The 19,806-nt window shown below is 35.3% G+C and overlaps 1 protein-coding gene across 1 annotated transcript in view; it reads right to left on the bottom strand.

Annotated features, from left to right (window-relative positions):
• Positions 1–19,806, bottom strand: part of LOC145286323 (protocadherin Fat 4-like) — a 342,844-nt gene that overhangs the window by 67,098 nt on the left and 255,940 nt on the right. Inside the window, exons 34-37 of the mRNA XM_080135245.1 lie at positions 15,149–15,246; positions 12,975–13,112; positions 10,949–11,048; positions 5,285–5,536 (exon numbers count right to left, since the gene is read on the bottom strand). Coding sequence (XP_079991371.1) covers positions 5,285–5,536; positions 10,949–11,048; positions 12,975–13,112; positions 15,149–15,246 — 588 coding nt within the window. The remainder of the gene's footprint in view (positions 1–5,284; positions 5,537–10,948; positions 11,049–12,974; positions 13,113–15,148; positions 15,247–19,806) is intronic.

Below are 19,806 nucleotides of genomic sequence, written 5' to 3'. Positions count from 1 at the left end.
ATTTTATATCGCTATCCTAGAGTAAGTTTTATTTTGTGAGCACAGTTGTTTGCTATTTCCCACCTACAGTTTAATAGATTTTGAGGTTCTTTAAAGTACAGGATAGAAAATTTTTCACGGAGGCATAATTTACATGGGTCGTCTAAATGTCTGCATGTGGTAGCTTGTCTCATTATTTTCCATTCGACTACCGGCGAATGTCCGCTTTCTTTGAGTTCTTCCTTAAAAATGAAAACGTAAACAAAAAAGAATCCTATGGCTTTAAAACCCTTAAAAATGCGAAAACAGTAGACCTTTTGATAAACTTTGAAAATGACCTTTTAAACGTAATTAAAAACCTAGAATTCCACAATCAACCTAACAATTTCCAACGGAAACTACACAAAATCGTTAGAAACAAAATATAAGTATTTTTAAAGGAATTGATGATTATAATTAAAAATAATTATGCACTGTAGTAATGAAAGATGGATCTGTGTAGCTCACCGTTATGTGCTTTAATTTTCTTCAGTTTCCGTCTATCATTACATCTCTGAATAGTATTGCCTTTTATAAATTACCTTTATAATTTCTGTTTAAGCTATTAATTGTTAACTATTCTGTATTTTTCAAACAGTTTGTTAACTATTCTGTACTTTCAACTAACAATATCTGGATTTAGATCCAACCGACTGCTGTTAAAGCTCTCGCCTCCAAAATCCAAATGGGCTCAGTTTCTTTTTATTCAAACTGGTAGCATCTCATTTGCATATGATCAGCGAGAATTTACATTAGTTTGCGCGATCATTGAGAATAAACTTAACTGGGTGTCGCCATTTTGTTATTTTGTCTATTATTCAGCTGAACCCTATAATGCATGCAAACATGTCATTATTTGACGTCTTATTTTGCTTCAATTTTTTTTTCAGTCTTTTTATATCTGTAATAAATAAATCAAGTAAAACGAACAACACGTCCATTATTTGCTCTGGTCTACAATTTTCTCTATATAATTTAAAATATATTCCAGAAAAAGTTATGGGATGTATTCTAAAAAAATCTGAAATATATTCTAAAAAAAAAAAACACACGAAAAAGTTAAGCAATGAGTATTTTTAAGATGTGTCTATTCAATGAAATGCTATTTGAAACTTAAGAGTTAAGAATTGGAACAAATATATTGAGGACATTGTCAAGGCTGCTGCAAAGAAGTTGAGCTCTCTCTATCGTGTTATAGAATTACTTTCACCAGAGAGCATCTTATATCTTTACAAAGCTACAATCCACCCATGCATCGAGTATTGTTGCCACATCTGGGCAAAAGCATCTAATACTAGTCTCTCTCCTTTAGACAGAGTCCAACATAAGTCTCCAGTCTAATCAGTCTCACACTATCAGCCAAGCTCCAACCTCTGTCCCATCACTTCAGTGTTGCATACTTGTGTCAATTTTACAAGTACTTTAATGGAATGTGCTTTGATAAATTCGTAGTACAGCGATTTACATACCCCCAACTAATCTGAAAACAGCAAAATCACATCCCTTCACTGTATAGAATCCTAGATGCTGAAAAACTTCTACTCTAATAGTTTATATCTATGAACTGCTAGAATTTGGAATTCCTCCCAGTTTATGGATTCTCTCACTGTACTGACTTGCAGAAGTTTAAATGTAATGTGAACAGACATTTTGCTGCTCAATTCGTCACAGTTCACTCTTAAACATGATCATAGTTGCCCCTTAACAGTCTAAGTGGCAATATTCCTTGTTTGGGGCGAAAAAGAGTTAAAAATGATGTGACGGACCTACAGATGGGTCGACTGTCATATAGAGACACATAAACGTATCTAAAGATGCTATTTCAAAGTTTAACTTTACAGTTTGGATGAACAAAGACTTACAGAAATGTTTGGACACTATAATGGTCGAGACAGTCTCAGATATTTGACTCAAAGAAGCGAAATTCATCTAGTGCCAATAAATCTTCTGTATTACTAAAATAACTTTAGAACCGTTTGAAGGTGACTCAGAGTTTAGACATTCAAAGGTTTGTGACAGATCGAGGCCCTATGGTAACGAGAATTGAGTAGGTTAACTAGTTAAATATGTAATTTAAGCTTGAGGAATTTTAGAATATAGTTTTGAAACAAATAAATATAAATTCTCCCTATCGTGTTTCTTAATCTATCTACTCCCATAACTGTATCTTTCTCCTCTCTTTTTTTCTCTTCAAGACAGAGTGATACACAATTCCATCCTCTTTATACTCAATGCACATCTTCCTCATATTTCGGAATTTGATTTTTAACCCTGTCAGACATCAAGCTATGCTGGATGCAGAGTGTGAATTTAACCCTTTTTACCTTTGTGGAGTCGGAAGCCTGGACTTTTGTCCTGTTACCCTCTTCCTGTTCGGTGTGGTTGGAGGTGGGGTTGGGATCCTTTGACTCATCATGGTCTATCACTTCCTCCCTACAATAATCCTGACATGACAGAGGGCGCTCTTTGCTAGTTTTCTTCAGATCGAGTGCAGCCGGCCTTAGAGGAAGGACGCTGACATCGTTGCTTTGTCAAGTTTTAACGTTAGATGGAAAGTTCCAGTTTGTTCTCTTTTAGAGAAATATGTATCTCCGAAGCTGCGTTAATTGTTACTAAAATTTCAACGTGATTTCATTCCCTGTTATTTACAAAAGGGGAAATGTTTGTCTTTAGAAAACCAGCAGAAGAAACAAATTGTGTTTGTTGGGATTTTTTCTGTTAGAGACAGAATTTCAATTCGCCGACCAGTCAAACTAAATGAAAACGAGCAGGTTATCGGCTGTCCCCATGTGGTCTCCTGGAAAAGAACTCCCCTCTTTGTTCAAGGAACGTAAAAGAAGAGACAGTTTCGGAAAATAATTTAACCTGAAGAAAGAACTCTGTTTCATAGAAGGACGTTTTTATTTAAAAAGAAGGAAAAAACATTAGAACCAGAAGGCCCCAGAAGATTGAGGGAGCGTCTCTCAAAGAAAAAAAAAAAAAAAAAAAAAAACTGAAAGAGAACATTTTAAAGATATGTGTGCAGATTTTTATGTCAAGTAAGATAGTTCATTTATTTTAAATAGGGAAACGGGAATACTTTCCGTTTTTTCCTATAATTTGCTGCTGTCGTTTGGATGATAAATTTAACTTTGTCGTTCCAGTCGATGAAGTAAATTCTGAAATAGTCTCTCAATTAGAGACCTTTTTACGTATGTTTGCATTTTAATATTTTGTAATTGTTACTTTAAGGGTAATTTGACCCTAGCTTAGAGAAATAAAAGCAATGGCATTTTATTTCTTTTAAATAACACTTGGACTAAATCAATATACTTTTTAGGTCTAGTTTTCATTTGCTCCTTTTTTTTATTTTGTTTCTATTTACAAGATTTGCTTTATTTTTTTCCACAATTTTTTTTTATAATTATATTCATGCAGATGTTCTACATGATTTATACTTGCGTAATATTTGCATAAAAAGGTTATAGTAAACACAAACCTTTTTTTATGTATATTTATGTATGTGTATATATAAATGTTTAAAAGAATTTGCCTCCCAAACTCCTCTGTCAGTTTTTTGGTCTACAGATATGAAACTTGATATATAGGGTATTCAAACCCATGCAAAACTTTATACTTGGGTTTTAGTCGGGGAAAATCGATGCAAAAGTGTGAAAATTAAAAAAATGGAATTTGCTAGGTGATGGACGAATATACATACGTAACATAATAATTATATTAGTTCATTTATAATCTTTAGTCTTGTAGCAAACATGTCTTCATAGCTCAAGGATTAACGTCAAAGGAAAGAGTAAATTGTAAGCCAAACTTTTTGATTTCGATTCTCGGTGGTGGTGCATGAGTCATTTTTTTAAAAAACTTTAAAATCATTTTTATATATTAGATCCAATATAATATAATAATAAATATGAAATCTGCATTAATAAAAATATCATATTTAAGCGTATTTTATGACCGGACAATGCCAGGCGGCCTGCTAGTATATATATATATTTTAAACTCTTTTTCATTCCAAACAAGGCATGTTGCTATTTGAACGTTAGAGGTTATTTGGAATCGTGTAAGATTGTGAGGAGTTGAATAGCGTGATGTCTGCTCACATTACCTTTAAACTTCTGCATGCCAGTAAAGTCAGGAGAGCAGGAAACAGGGAGGGAATTTTAAAGTCCAGCAGTCTGAAGGAAGAAACTATTAGAGTAAAAAGTGGAATGCATGCTGCCTTTATGTAATGGTAGCCGCACAATTTGAAGTGAACGACTGGAGAGAGTGGGGCGTCTATAATACTTCCGCATTGGAATGTGTTTTTTTTTTTTTTTACAAGGGTGTCACCACTTATCAAGGCTCGGAAGTCACTCATGGATAAGGGTTATTGTAAGTACAGTACGTTAGTGTGGAGATTTTAGAGTGTCTACTTAAGGGCGTGGTTCATCAGGAATTTGTTTATGTTGGGCTTGAAGACATCCAGGTTGTAGTCAGGAAGGAAACAGGCAGACGGAACAGAGTTCCACAGGCGTGCAGTTCTAAGGAAGAAGCTTTGTTCATGGAATCTACGTTTTGATTTAGGCACAGATAAAGAGTGGGGAAAGTTTTCGACAGTGTATTCAGCTAGACGGGTGTTTTTTGTAAAAGATTGGCGAGGGGGGGGCCAGAGATTGGAGTTCAGACGAGCACATGCCACCGTTTCATTTGCATCATGTTATTATCTCATTGTTCAGCGGGTTGGAGATCTATTAGATTTGAGACTCCTTTTTGAACCCTGTATAAGAGTGAGAGACTAAGTTGCGGATGCACCGGCTCAGATGTGGCAACAAAACTCCATACATGGACGAATTGTGGTTTTGTAAAGATATAGGAAGCTCACTGATGTGAATAATTTTCTAGCACAATCTGTACTGCATATCAACATTGACACACCGGTTCCCATTAGATCACCAAAGTTAAGCAATGTCGAGCCTGGTCAGTACTAAAATGGGTGACCATTTGAGAACTTTAAGTGCTGCATGTGCTCTCTGCTTATCTCTGCATTGTTTCTAGTCATCCTTCTTGCCACTGGACTCAAATAGTGCCAATTCAGGAGAGGTGTGGTTAGGGATTACACAACCCTTACCTCACAATTACATGTGCAGCTACCTTTCCAGACTGAACGGAGGCTTCCAATTCCAATTCCAAAGAGGAAGCTCACCTGTTTTGCAGCAGTTTTGGCAACGTCATCAATGTATTTGTTACAAATCATACTGATTTTTTTGCAAACGAATTTCCAACTTACCAGCAGAAATATTATAATTAGTTTCATTGGCTGAGCTTTTCAATGAGAAGACTTCGGTTCCAACAATTTCATCTTTGAGAAGAGAAATAACGGTGGTCAGCTGTGGAACGTCATCACAAATGTCCAAGATCTGGATGGAGACAGAACATACTGACGTCTTTTGGTCAGTACCTTCATCAATGGCCAGAATTTGCATATCGTACATTGGATTTGTTTCAAAATCAAGATGTTCTATTGACCAGATTTCACCAGCTGCAAGAACAAAAAAAAAAAAAAAAATAAAAATCAACATTCAAATAGTTTGCAAAATCTTTTTATTTTTATGAATATACACTACACATCATTTTTTATTTTTAATTCTAAAAAATATATTTGTTAATAAATGTTCATGTATAAATAATTGTTATGGCTTGCAATAAGCCACAAAGAAAACAGAACAACGGAATAGAGTATAAACAATGTATTACTCGAACAACAACGTAAAAAAGGTTACAACTGAAAAGAGTAGTAAACGTCACCGAGCAGGCGAGGGTCGCTCTGGTGTTTAATCCACACCTGGGATCAAAAGGTCTATGGTTTATATAATGGATAGAACAGTCCATTTGGAGGGTGATTCCCCCACAACACCCACCCTCCCAAGCTGATTTCCGCGGTTGTGAAAATCAGTATTTCTTCCTTTTGGGGCAGACCACCAAGGGGTCTGTGCGCTTCCTCTTTCTGTCGGAGCGTCTCGGTTCTGACATCCCTTTTGGAAGGTCTATGTCAAAACAGTAATACATAGTTTCAATCGCCTCACTGTCGTCCTGCAGTGGTTCTTCTTGATCCTCGTAGAAGCGTTTCCTGATTTGGTTCAGGTGCCTCTTATGTTGGAACTTTGGGCCCTGAATGATGTATGTAACATGGCCGATTCTTCATAATATCATGCCCTGTTCCCAAAAAGAAACGTTATTTCTACGTCACCGGCATAATAAGTTGTGTTTATTGCTATAATATATTTTCTTACATACGTGCACAATCTTATTAATAATTAGAAAAAAATGTCTTCAATACAAGAACCGATGGAATTTTGAAACTGCAAATATAATTCCTAGGGCCTCTTTCTCGATCTGAGAATAATTCTTTTCTGCTGGCAATAGAGTCCGTGATGCGAAAGCAATAAGCTGTTTCGAGCCATCCGGCATTCGATATAGCATGCACGCCCCGACGCCATATTGACTAGCGTCGCTAGCTACTATTATGTCCAACTGTGGGTTGAAGTGCGCTAGGAATAGTTTTAGAGTCAGGATTCTTTTTATTTCTTGGAATGATGTCTGGCAATCGTCTGTCCACTCTGAAGCCTTATCCTTTTTCAACAATTCATTAAGTGGTATGCGCAATTTGTGCATATTTAGGATGAACCCCTGGTAATAATTTGCCAAATCTAAAAAACTCTGCAATTGAGTTATGTTTACTGGTGTCGGCATTTCTTTAATAGCAGTCGCCCTATCTGGATCTGGGCGTCTGCCATCTTTATCGATTATTTGCCCAGGTATTTAATTGTTTGTAAAAAGAACTCGCATTTATCTGCTTTGATCTTAAACCTATAATCTTGTATTTGACTGAATACTTGTCTGATATGTTTTTCATATTCCTCCCTGCTTTTGCTCCCTATGATAATGTCATCAAGATATGCAATTGCGGTGTCCAAGCCGGACAGCATAGTATCCATTACTTGCTGGAATATTGCGGGTGCCACCTTGATACCAAACGCGAGTCTTTCGTATCTGTACAAACCCTGATGAGTGTTAATACAGAGGAGGTTACCGCTTTTGTCGTTTACCGGAATCTGTAGGTAAACGTCGCTTATGTCGATCTTAGAAAAAACTTGCCACCATTTAATTTCGTGAACACTTCTTTTGGACTAAGGAATGGATAGTGAAAATTTTCTAAAGACCCATTGAGTCTGGTCGCAAAGTCGGCGCAACCGCGCATTTCCTTGGACCTTTTCTTTGCGTAAACTGCCGGAGCAGCCCACTCACTATATTCAATTTTAGCCAGTATACCGATGCTTTCTAATTTGTCTAGTTCCTGATTTATTTGTTCAGGGAAGCGTACAGGACATTACGTTTCTTTTTAAACACCGGTTGTGTGCCAGGTTTCAACATAAAATCTGCGGCCATTTTTGTACATCTCCCTAGACCAGGAGTAAATACGTTTGTGAATTCTTTTTTAAAACAAGTTATAAGTTTCTCTGTTTCTGCTGGGCGAGTATCTATTTTCTTGCAGAATGTGGATATAGGAAGATCCCAGAGACGAAACTCCTCCATGCTGTCAGAACTGAACAGGTTCTCACTATCTTTTAGCACATACAATATTAGTTTTTTTGGTTTCCCCCATAAAGTGACGTTTGTAATTAATTCACCTTCAAAATGAATTTTTGTACCATTAACGGTCGTCGCCGTTCTGTTAGTTTTTAACAGAGTCGGCTTTCGTAATATTTTCCACGTTTTGAGATTTATTATTGAAAGATCTGATCCACTGTCTAATTGGAATTTAATAGCCTTGCCGAAAATGTTAACCGTTACAATTTTGCGTAGATTTTCATCTAGAACGTCCTTAGTTCTGGTTTGACATACACGGCTTCTATTCTGAGTTTTCCTACAGTGCGAACTTTTATGACCGATCTTATTGCATAAATGGCATCTTTTTGTTAAAAATGGGCAATCCCTTACCCAATGTATTCCACCACATCTGAAACAAGCGGTCGGTCCTTGTAGTTTTTCTGACTTTCGGTGGTTAGTGTCTGTGTTCCATTTCGACGGGTTTTTCTTAGTTACTTTTTTATATTCGCAAAGCTTGCTTCGATATTTCTTGCATCTTTTTTTTTTTATATAATTTCTACGTTTTGACAATCCTCAGTCAATTTTTAAGTTCGATTCATTTTCTAATTTTGTAAGGACTCTGCGTCTGATTTCTGCATCTTTTCCCGAGGTTAACCGTTGCAAGGCATTTAAAATTGTCTGCTGTTAGTTCAGACAACTTAAAGTCATCACAGTGTTTGTTCACTACAGATGCGTAGGTGGCAAAATCGTCATTATCGTCTTTTACCACATTCAAACATCCCCAACGATTATGGAAAAGAGACGTTTTCGGCGAGAAAAGTTCTGTTAACAAAGTTACCATCTCATTGAATGATAAATCTGCTGTTTTCCGAGGCAAGATGTAATCCACGAATTTATCATGCTCAGCCGTTTCCAATTTTCGTAGCAGAAGTCTGGTTTTCTTTTGATCAGACCAGTTGCTGCAGTCAATATTAAAAACGTCTTCATAACGCCGAAAATATGCTGCAAATGATTTTTCCTCTTCTTCGTATTTAAAATTGTCTATCGCGGTTCACATTGTATTCTGAGAAAATGCTGAATTGCTTTTTGCGTTCACATTATTTTTTAACAATTTCTGTAAGCAATTCCTCTGTCCATAATTAACGTTTGGCTAACTGTTTTTGAACTTCTAATTGACGTTCGGCTAATTGTTTTTGAACTTCCTTTTACTGCTCCTCGGTTCGTATTTGACATTCCGCTGTGTTTGCAATTCCTTTTGCTGTTCCTCGAATCGTGCCTGACTCTTTGTGGCATCGATATGCAACTTAGTCAAATGTTCCAACGTTACTTTCAATTCATCCATTTTGCTTTGTCAGCATTAGCAATTTCAAAACGTTTGCCGAATTTTACAAAACCGTTTTATTCTTTCTTATTTCTTCCGCCAGACAATAAAACGAACAAAAAAAAACATAAATATATAAAAAGTTCATTGTCTAAAGAAAAAAAAAATCAAGTGTATATTTTTCTCCAGAAAAAAATAACGCCGATTTTAGCAGTGAAAAAGTGACGAATTCTTTTCCAAAGTATAAAAATTTATCTTTCTAAGTCGCGACAAACCTTTTTCTTTTTGCAAAAATACAGCGCTATCTTTGAAAGTCGTGACGAACTTTCTTTTCAACTCTTTTTTTCCGTAATGATCTGCGTTTTTTTTTTTTTAATTATCGTGAACCTTTCAGTTGCAAGTGTTATGTTAGGCACTTCCTTAGGCTTGATAACATTTGAGTCCGACGTCGTTAGTATTTTTAGAATACGTTTTCAACGTGAGTATTTTGTTTTTCAATGTCGTTACTGGTTCCGATTTTAGTATGCTCCTTGAATCCAATGTCGTTAGTGTTTAGTTTTTTAGAACATTGTTTTTAAACGTGAGTACGTTCTCCGAATCCAATGTCGCCAGTGTTATGGCTTGCAATAAGCCACAAATAAAACAGAACAACGGAATAGAGTTTAAACAATGTATTACTGGAACAACAACGTAAAAAGGTTACAACTGAAAAGAGTAGTAAACGTCACCAAGCAGGCGAGGGTCGCTCTGGTGTTTAATCCACACCTGGGATCAAAAAGGTCTATGGCTTATATAATGGATAGAACAATCCATTTGGAAGGTGATTCTCCCATAACAATAATTTAAAAATAGCCAACACAATATTAGTTTTGTAGATTATGTATATAATATTCTATTTGTTCTTTCCTTAATTCGTATGTTATACTTTGAAACAATCAAAATACAATTTTTGAAGGCCAAATGCCAAACTTTTTAAAAAAGGCTGGATTTGCGAAATTTGGCTTTAGAAAGGCCAATCAAACAACCCTGGACAAGAATATGATACATGATAATATAAATAATGATGAAAAAAAATTTTTTTTTTTTTTTTTTTTTGGGGGGGGTCAATTCTGAATTGTCCCAAGACATAAACTAATGCACAAATAATTAAAAGTTTGAGAGTGAATGTTACCAAACCTGAAGTGATGATAAGTGGTTGTGGTGTTGGAAAGAGAAAAATTGCTCAGAAAGGAAGTTGGAAGCAACTCAATTTTTTATGTCACTTCTAAGCACTGGGTACCGAAGAAGTACAGGTTGGTTGAGAGATTATAAATCAGTTTGTGTGTGAGAAGTTTGATATAATAAAGACGGATGAAAACTTGTGCAGAAAGTATATTTGGATGGTGAGGTTATTGATGTTGTTCGGAAGTTTTGTTACCTTGGTGATACCATTAGAGCAAAGGGAGAAACTCCTGCTTGTTTAATTGCAAGAACCGGAAGTGGTTGGAGTTCAAGGAACTTCTGCTATTACTAACCAGCCAGGTGTTACATATAGAATTTATCAAGTATATGTAAGCAGTGTGATATCATATGGAAGTAAAACCTGGCCAGTGAGAGTTGAGGATATGTGTTGCATGGAGAGAAATTCTATGAAAATAATATAATGGATACTTAATGTGAGTCTTAACGATGGGCAACTTCAGAAGAAGATTAAATCTGAAGAGTATAGAGAGATGTGTATAGAACAAGAGACTTTGTTGGTTTGGTCACATGGAAAGAATGGATGAGAGTGTTTGGGTTAGTAGATACAGAACAGTTGAGATAGTAGTGTTAGTTGGCAGAATAAGGTCAAGGAAAACATAAGATCAAGTGATAAGAATCGACTTTAGAGAAAGAGGGATACATGTAGACCTGGCCAGAGTTGGGTTAATTTCGAAGACTATTTATAAAAGTAATCCAACACATATCAGCATGTAAAACAGATGTTAAACCGATTATTATTATTATTATAAAAATAAATAAATAAATAAAAACAGAACTTACTGAATTGGTCAATAATGAAAGGAACGGATTTATTTTGTAGCTCATAATGAACAACTCCATTTAAACCAGCATCTTTATCATCGGCATGAACTGTAAGTATCTAGAAGAAACAATTTATTGTTTAAACATTTTTCAAGACAAATTGGTACAATTACACAAGAATAGCGAAATTCGAAATTTTTAATATTAATTTTCAAGGCAAACCAATAGTCTCTACTTAATTGTCATGTTACAGTAATGAATAGATCCAAAAAAGTTAGCAAAAATAAAATGTTTAGCTAAAAAACACTGGAAAGTTCCAACGGGGGGGGGGGTATATATTGTGTATCTATTGCTAATTTTTTATATTAAATTATGCTTTAACAATCATAAATATGAATTATTTGCCTTATTTTGTTTTAGCATAACTGAGTTACTTCCCTTGTTATTATGTCACGTGTTCCCAAAGAAATATGGCAAACTTTAAATAATGCCATAATATTCAAGCACTTCCGACATGCCAGTTAAGTAGATATTGCTTTTAATTTAAATTGATACAAAAAGTCAGTAGATACCATTGCTTTTTTTAATCGATTTTTCGTTTTCCATATTTTGCTTTTATAGTGTAGTTGCACCATCAAATTGTTACAAACTGATTTTAGATATGTGAAATATTTTTTGTGTGTAAGAAGATCAGGTGAGTCTTTGGTCTGTCAATCAGTCGAGTTGTCTGTCAGTCTTTTATGCTTAAATTTGAAATGGCATTTTCATTGTTATATGCACAGATCGAGTGGCTAATAGATAGGCATCAAAGCAATATCTTATTCTTCTCACGAATGGAGACAGAAGTATACGCCATGATTCTGTTATTTACTCCCTTCTCACCGCAAGAAGATATGACACAAGATCAGAAAGTGGGGAGAATAAAGCCAACATCCCTAAAAGGGAGGCATTCTGGTTTATTAAAAATTGTCTGAGCAGTCCTGTCGGCTTTCCTGATCAAAGCACCTCAGGCAGTAAGCAATAAACTGCCTCCATGTGAAAGATGTGTGTAAGGCGGGAGAGGGTGGACCTGCTAAGATTACCCAGAATAAACGCTTCAGCCCACCAGATAGAAGGCTACTAAAATGACTCAGTTTCTGCTGGACTGATTGTAGAGATGGAAATTTCGATTAGCATTGCCCCGGATATATTAGTGGTCAGAGAGTGTGTCCAAATAATTGGAACAAATCGCTGACGATAACGTGTTAGATATAATTATATTTATTGTCTCTGAGTAAGTCTATTAAAACTGAAATAGGTATATCAGTTTCTCATAACACTTTACCACCCTAAAGTAAAAAAAAGAAGAGGTATGATTGAAAAGATTTCGCCTTAGCTTTGCATATACGAATATAGATATCTCGTTGGTTGATTTTAATCATGTGACGTAGAAGGGTTTGAAGTTAGAATTAGTTGCAGATCATGACTTAGTAAACAAGAACTGTGGCATGAAGTTTGGAGAGTTAGCGACATTTATTCATCATGTTCTGATCAAAAGTAACTCATAGATAAGAAAATGGATCAGTAGTTAAATAAACTATAAATTAAGTTTTTGGCGTTTTTCTTCCATGAGAAAGAAGTACACAAAACCCTAGCCCTAACACTCGAAAGATGAACAGCATCGACAAAACACTCTATTAAAAGGATTTGCAATTGTTAAAAAAGTAGGGCACAATCATGTTGATACACCGGGTCCCATTAGGTCATAAGTTAAGCAACAGTGAACTTGGTCACTACTAATATGGCTGTTGTATGTGATCTCCGTTTATCTCGGCATTGTTTCCAGTCGTCCTAGAATTTTCCTTACTATTATAATCAAGCAGTGCCAATTCATGAGATATGTGGTTGAGGATTGTGTAACCGTTGCCTCATAATTACATGCATAGCTACCCTTACAGAGGGTATCCATTGTCTTCTGAGACTGAATAGAGGTGATAAATTGTTAAAAGATAAAAAAAAAAACCAACTAAAATCAGATGAGAAGAAAAAAAGAGGAAAATCTTACCTTTTGGGGAGCACTATTCTCATCAATTGTTGCCTTATACACATTTGTTGTAAAAATTGGGGCATTATCATTCACGTCTAGTAATTCAATGGTCACTTTGGTAGTAGAATTCTTAGGAGGATTACCATTATCTTTTGCCTTGATAATAATCAGAAAAATACATTGAGTCTATAAAATGATCATCTAAAGGGCAGTTGTCTGTATGTATGTTTGTATACCCAGCTAAAAGTCGAAAACGATAAAACAAATACCCACAACGTTGGTATTTTCTTGATTAGCATTGCCCCGGATAAATATCTAAAATTTAGAAAAAATAGTATTTCTTTGGGAATCAACTGGGCCAGGTTTCGATGGAGAGGATCGTTTTCTTGTCAGAGTTATTATGTACTAATTTGGAAAGAAAATGTTGACTAATTCTTATGAGAAATATAGTTAAGAAAGGAGAATTTTCTGTGTGCATGTGTCCAGCTAAGCGGGGATAGGCTGGGGAGAGGGAGGGGAAAAGGGGAAAATGGGGAGAGGAAAACGAGTCAGAAAAGAGAAAGACAAGTAGGTTGGGAGATAGATACTTTAATAGAAATATGCTACACTTTTGTTCCGGACAACGCCGGATAACCCTACTAGCCACATATAAAAAAGACAAAAAATTTAACATAAATATACAAATAAGAACAAATATTCTGAGATATATATATATATATATATATATATATATATATATATATATATATATATATATATATATATATATATATTACAATAGAGAAATGTGAGCATGAAAAGAAATATGGTTAAGCTTAAACATGGAAAAATAAAGGACTAGTTGTTAAAACTGGAAAAGAAAAGGGACAAGATATTCTAGTAAAAAATATAATAAATTTATAATGTAAAATATTGTAACATTCAGAATTGATTATATAATGTTATAAATTGAATTTAAAAAATTCTTAATGCTGCAATATTTTAAGTTATAAATTTTATTATATTCTTTACTAGAATATCTTGTCCTTTTCTTTTCCAGTTTTAACAACTAGTCCTTTACTTTTCCATGTTTAAGCTTAACCATATTACTTTTCATGCTCGCATTTTTCTATTGTAATCCATGATTTTTCCAGACTTCCAATAAATTCACTTGTTCTTTGTTTAATTTCAATCTTATTTTTTTGCCCCCATAAACGCATATGCAATAACAATGTACGACACTCGTTTGCTTTGAATAAAGTCCCCCAATTATCTCCCTTTCATGCTTTCATTAGTGAATTAGTAGCAACAGTAGTTGCTGAAGCGATGTGGTTGCTATGGAAACCAGTCATAAAACGCGTCGCTCACCTCCTTACATATTTTTACGATTTTGAACATCAGAAAATTCATCATAACTTTTGTTTTACTGAACAAAAATTCGAAAATTGAAAATTTTTTCCACAATTATAGCTGAGAAGGTGACAATATAGGTGAGAAGCTGAGAAGGTATAAACTGTAATAATTCTTTGAAATTTGGTCGAAAATGAGTGAGTGGTGAAGCGGTAGTGTTTGAATGATATATATATATATATATATATATATATATATTTATTATTATTATTATTATTATTATTATTATTATTATTCCACAATAACCAAGACAACCATATATCACAACATGTGCTTTATTATTATTTCTAATAAATATGTCAGTAGTGAGCATTCCAAAGCCAAATATATATTTAAATTTTTATTTTATTTTGTCTTACATGTGCTCTGTTGAATGACGGACGAACACCAAACAACTCATCAGAGACAGTTTATATGTCCCGCGGAAAAAATAAAAAACATTTCCAGATTTTTTTTTTTCGGATTAAAGATGGGAAAAACTGGGGAAAATAAACGGAAATTGTTAAAAATTCATAAAAATTTATTAATGATATTTTGGGGGTTTTCATGAGTATATTTTTAAGCCCATGAGGATCGCAGTAATGTTTAAGATGCCATGTTTAATCTTTATAATTACAACCATGTTTATGATTTTTTTAGTTTCAAATCTAAAGCTAGAAAAGGGTTTAAAATTTAGGGGATATTATAAAAATTTAGAATGTAAACAAATTTAGGAGATATAATAAACAATTATATTTGAACCGATCACATTTTATATTGTATTTGTTGAAAAATGTAAAGAAAAACATTCCATAAAAACTTACCATAATGTTGAATGTATATATTCCTTGTATTTCCCTGTTTAAGGAATTTATATTCAAGGTACCTGTTGTCTGATTCAGCAAAATGTTCCCTTCAGCAACTAACAACAAAATCAAGAAACAACTATAAATAAAAAAGGAACAATGATTAATTCCAAATAATTGAGAGAAAAAAGAAGATTTATTTCAATTTAATATAAGGGGGTTAGGGTTCTGCAGTAGTTACTATTGTGAATTGTGGGCCATAGCATGCTAAGTTTGAGTTCTGTTGTCATAATCATATTCATTTAACGTCCGTTTTACATGCTGACATGTGTTGGACGGCAGCAGGAAATTAATTTCCAAGTAACCTCTGACTAGGTTTTTAATTATCCCTTTTTTCTTCAGATCCATTTTTATTACTTCATCCAATGTTTTTCTTGACTTTCTCCTGTGAACTGACCCTGCTATCTCAACTGTTCTATATCTACTAATCCAAGAACTTTCATCCATTCTTTTAACATACTCATAACATCGAAGTCTAAACTTATGCACACATCTCTCTATACTGTTGAGATTTAATCTTCCTCTGAGGTCATCAGATCTAAACTAGCCATTGAGACACACATTGCACATATATCATATCATTCTCATATCATTTCTCTCCATGCAATGCATATCCTCAATCCTCACTGACCAGGTTTCACTTTTATATATCATCACATTGTGTACACATTCCTAATAACCACCACTGGTAACGCTGTGCTGGTTAATAATGACAGAAGTTCCCTGAGTTTACTCCATCTACGCATAATTCTTACAATCATATTAACACCTGCTCCACCCTGTGCTCCAACGAGACTACCAAGGTAACTAAACTTCTTGACAACCTGTGGTCTGAAATACTACCAAAGACAAAAAAAGTTACTCTTCTGTGATTAAACGCTTTAAAAATTGGTACAAAATTGTTTTTGTGGTTTGAGTTGTCCCCCTTTGCAAATTGGCTGTTTGGAGAAATGGAAAACTAGATGGCTCTGTGTGGTTTGAGTTGTCCCCCTTTGCAAATTGGCTGTTTGGAGAAATGGAAAACTAGATGGCTCTGGTTGATAGTCAATTTGCATAAGTGGAGAAATGGGCAGCTATATGCCGGTACTTTTTTTTTTTTTTTTTTTTTTTTTAAGCAGGGTGAAGAGTGCAGAGTGTGAAACGACGGTTGGAAGAAGTGACGGGGAATTATGTTTGGACGTTGAAGAGCTCAACCTTTTGGAAAGAACAGCTGTGTCTTATATATATATTTTTTTAATTTCTTTTTTTTTTTCTTCTACTTCACTACAAGCTTGCAGTAACAAAAAAAATGAAGAAAAATAAAAGTAAATGGCCGTCTTTTCTTTTTATATACTTGCGACATTGTCATCTAATATGTAAATGAGATGCTTTCGGTTGAAATAAAAAGCTTGATTTTTTTAAAGACTGGGTTTATTTTGGATTGGGATGTTGGAGTAGCAAGTCTTTTGTTGTGTTTTAGAGTGGCGAGTTTTGACAGCAGAGCATTGAATTTTAGAGTAACATTTTGGCAGCAGTGTGTCGAATTTAATCCCGGAAATTGTTATTTGGAAGTGTAGAACAGTTAACAATTGATTTTTTTTACTACACAACCTTAATGGCTTCTCCATTTCAATATACTTTGTCCACATCTGAGTTCTCATTCATCTCCATTGTCTTACACTTTTTGCACACAAACTGGTTATCCTCTCTCAACCTACCAGTAGTTCCATTGCATTTCTTATGTACTTAATGCTTACGGGTACCACAAAGAATGAATTTCATTCGACTCATTTTCCATCAAATTGATCATTATTTTGGTACTTTATGTATTTTCAGATCCGTGCTTTGTAATTTACCGACCTGCGATTTCCACAAAGTTCGATTGCCTCATTCGACGCTGACGAAGATAACCGAAAAAGATTGGCCGGGCATTCCTCAATTTTTAACGAACGCACTGTCTGTTTTTAGCTAAGAACTGATCCATTAAATTATTGCCCCATTAACCACCTCCCACTTTTCACTAACATATTTGAATCCCTAATAAACCAAACTTTAGTCCATCACCTTACAGCTGCAAAACTTTTGACTGATCAACAATATGGATTTAGGCAAGCCCGTTCTACAGCATATATTCTAACTGTAATCTCTGAACGTATATACCATTCACTGGACAAAGCAGGGGAGGGTAGAGTGGTAGATCTAGATATATCTAAGGCTTTTGACAGGCTATGGCACGATGGTCTTCTCAGGAAAATTAGATCATATGGTATCACTACACGAATACTTAACATAATTAAATCCTTAAGTAAGAGAAGAATCCAGGTTGTCCTTGACAGTCGTACATCTAAACAATATGATATAAATGTAGGAGTACCTAAGGGGTCTATCATTGGACCTTTATTATTCCTAATATTCATAAATGACCTCCCTGATAAAATTGTCTCTGAGATGGGTATATTTGCTGATGACACCATACTCTATAAAAGGCACGAGGGGAAAATAAATGAACACATATCTAACGAAATGGCAGAAACACTAGATGAAGACCTCCAATCTGTAGTGGAATGGGGACATAAATGTATGGTCACATTCAATACTGCCAAGACTAAGCCTGTTTCCTTCAATAATTACAAGAAACCTTCTCAACTACCAATAGCAATGGCTAAAGATATATTACCTTAAAGTACTTCTTTTAAACTCCTCGGCTTAACGTTCACAGGGAACATAAGTTGGAATAGATACATTGAGAGCATTGTTAGGGCCGCTGCAAGGAAGGTGGGCTCTCTCTACCATGCTAGAAAACTACTTCCGCCTGTAAATATCCTGTACCTCTATAAGGCCACCATTCGCCCATGTATGAAGTATTGTTGTCACAATTGGGCTGGTGCATTTGCTACTGGACAGGGTTCAAAAGAGAGTCGCCAACCTGATAGGTTCGGAATTGCCATCTAAGCTTCAATCTCTGTCCCATCGACGAAATGTTGCATCCCTTTGCCTTTTCTACAAGTTTTAATGGTGAATGCTCTGACGAACTACAAGCACTTGTACCCTCTTGACGTAAATACTCCCAACAAAGCCAACAAGCAGCAAGAACCCACCCCTTCACAGTGGAGATCTCTAGGTGTAAGAAAGCTTTCTACTCCAATAGTTTCTTCCCCAGAACGGTTAGACTTTGGGACTCCCTTCTGGGATTCTGCTTTCCCAACTGTACTGACATGCAGAAGTTCAAGTGTAATGTGAACAGACATCTTGCTGCTCAACTCCCTACATTGTATCCCTGCAACCTATGTCCCCGATAGTAGCCTCCTACATCTAAGTGGCAATGTCCCTTGTTTGGGATGAAAATGGAATAAAAAGAATGCAAATAAATGAGAAGAAATAAAAAAAAAAATTAATTTTAATTGCGCAGGCTATGGTTTAGGGTTTAGGGTTGGGTTAAACACATGTTTGAAATTTTATTTTTCTGTTTATCATAATTTTCTCATAGCGGTTTAATATTTTGTGATCTGCCGCTTCCAGTTTTTCCCATCAGCGGCCAAGCACACCTGAGAAACTTCATGGACACCGCAGTTTGGTAAGTGCAGAAGTACTTTCAGATCTTTGCTTTCTATAGAATGGATTCCTCTTAGTCTTTAACTTAACAAGTAGGTCATCCATTGTTTATGAGGCAAGTATTAAATCGTCAGCATCTTTTCTGAACTTTCTACATCTTTTCTGAACTTTCTACATCTTTTCTGAACTTTCTACATCTTTTCTGAACTCTCTGCATCTTTTCTGAACTTTATGGACGATGCTTCTAAAATGAAAAGTAATCAAACTCTGATGTACTCCTACTTTAACATTTAAATTGCAATTTTAACTGCACATAGTTTGAAGAAATTCACCTACCCCGCCCTGCGTAACAGTTCACAATTCTATTAATGTCCAGTCTTCCAGGATAGATCACGATGCCTCCGTTCTGTCTCAAGAGACAATGGATACTTCCTGTAAGGATAGCTTTGTGTGTGTAATTGTGAGGCAAGGCTTGTGCAATCTCCAACCACACCTCTCTCGAATCGGCACTGTTTGAGTCAAGGAGAAGTCCAGGGCGACTGGAAACAATGTCGAGATAAGCAGATAGCACATACAGCATTTAGAATTCCCAAATGGTCACCCATTTTAGTACTGACCAGGTTCAACGTTGCTTAACTTCTGTGATCTAATGGGTACTAGTGTATCAACATGAATTATGCCATAGCTTTCGGGATTACCTCTTCTTTTATGATCTCATTAGTCAAGTCCGTGATCATCTCAATACCCTTCAACAAATCTGCAATAATGCTTGAGTCTCCTCCAATTTGACCCTTCTTCACCTTACGTATACCTTCTATACCATTTCTTTCTCAGTTTCTTTCTACTTCAGCAATTTCTAGATTTTCATGGTCCCAACCATTTTTATTTCATCCACCTCAAACAAGGCATTTTGTCATTTGGATATAAGAGGTTACTATTTGGGACTATGTCTACAGGAGACTACATTTAGGAGATGAGCAAGATGTCGGTTTACATTACATTTAAACTTCTGCATGTCAGTACAGCCAGGGAAGCAGGAAATAGGGAGGCAATTTCAGTTTAGCAGTCTGAGAGAATAAGCTTCT

The sequence above is a fragment of the Euprymna scolopes genome, chromosome 10 (genome assembly GCF_053919585.1).
Source record: "Euprymna scolopes isolate OS-2025 chromosome 10, ASM5391958v1, whole genome shotgun sequence".
NCBI lineage: Eukaryota > Metazoa > Mollusca > Cephalopoda > Sepiida > Sepiolidae > Euprymna > Euprymna scolopes.
This window is presented reverse-complemented; position numbering and strand designations above follow the sequence as displayed.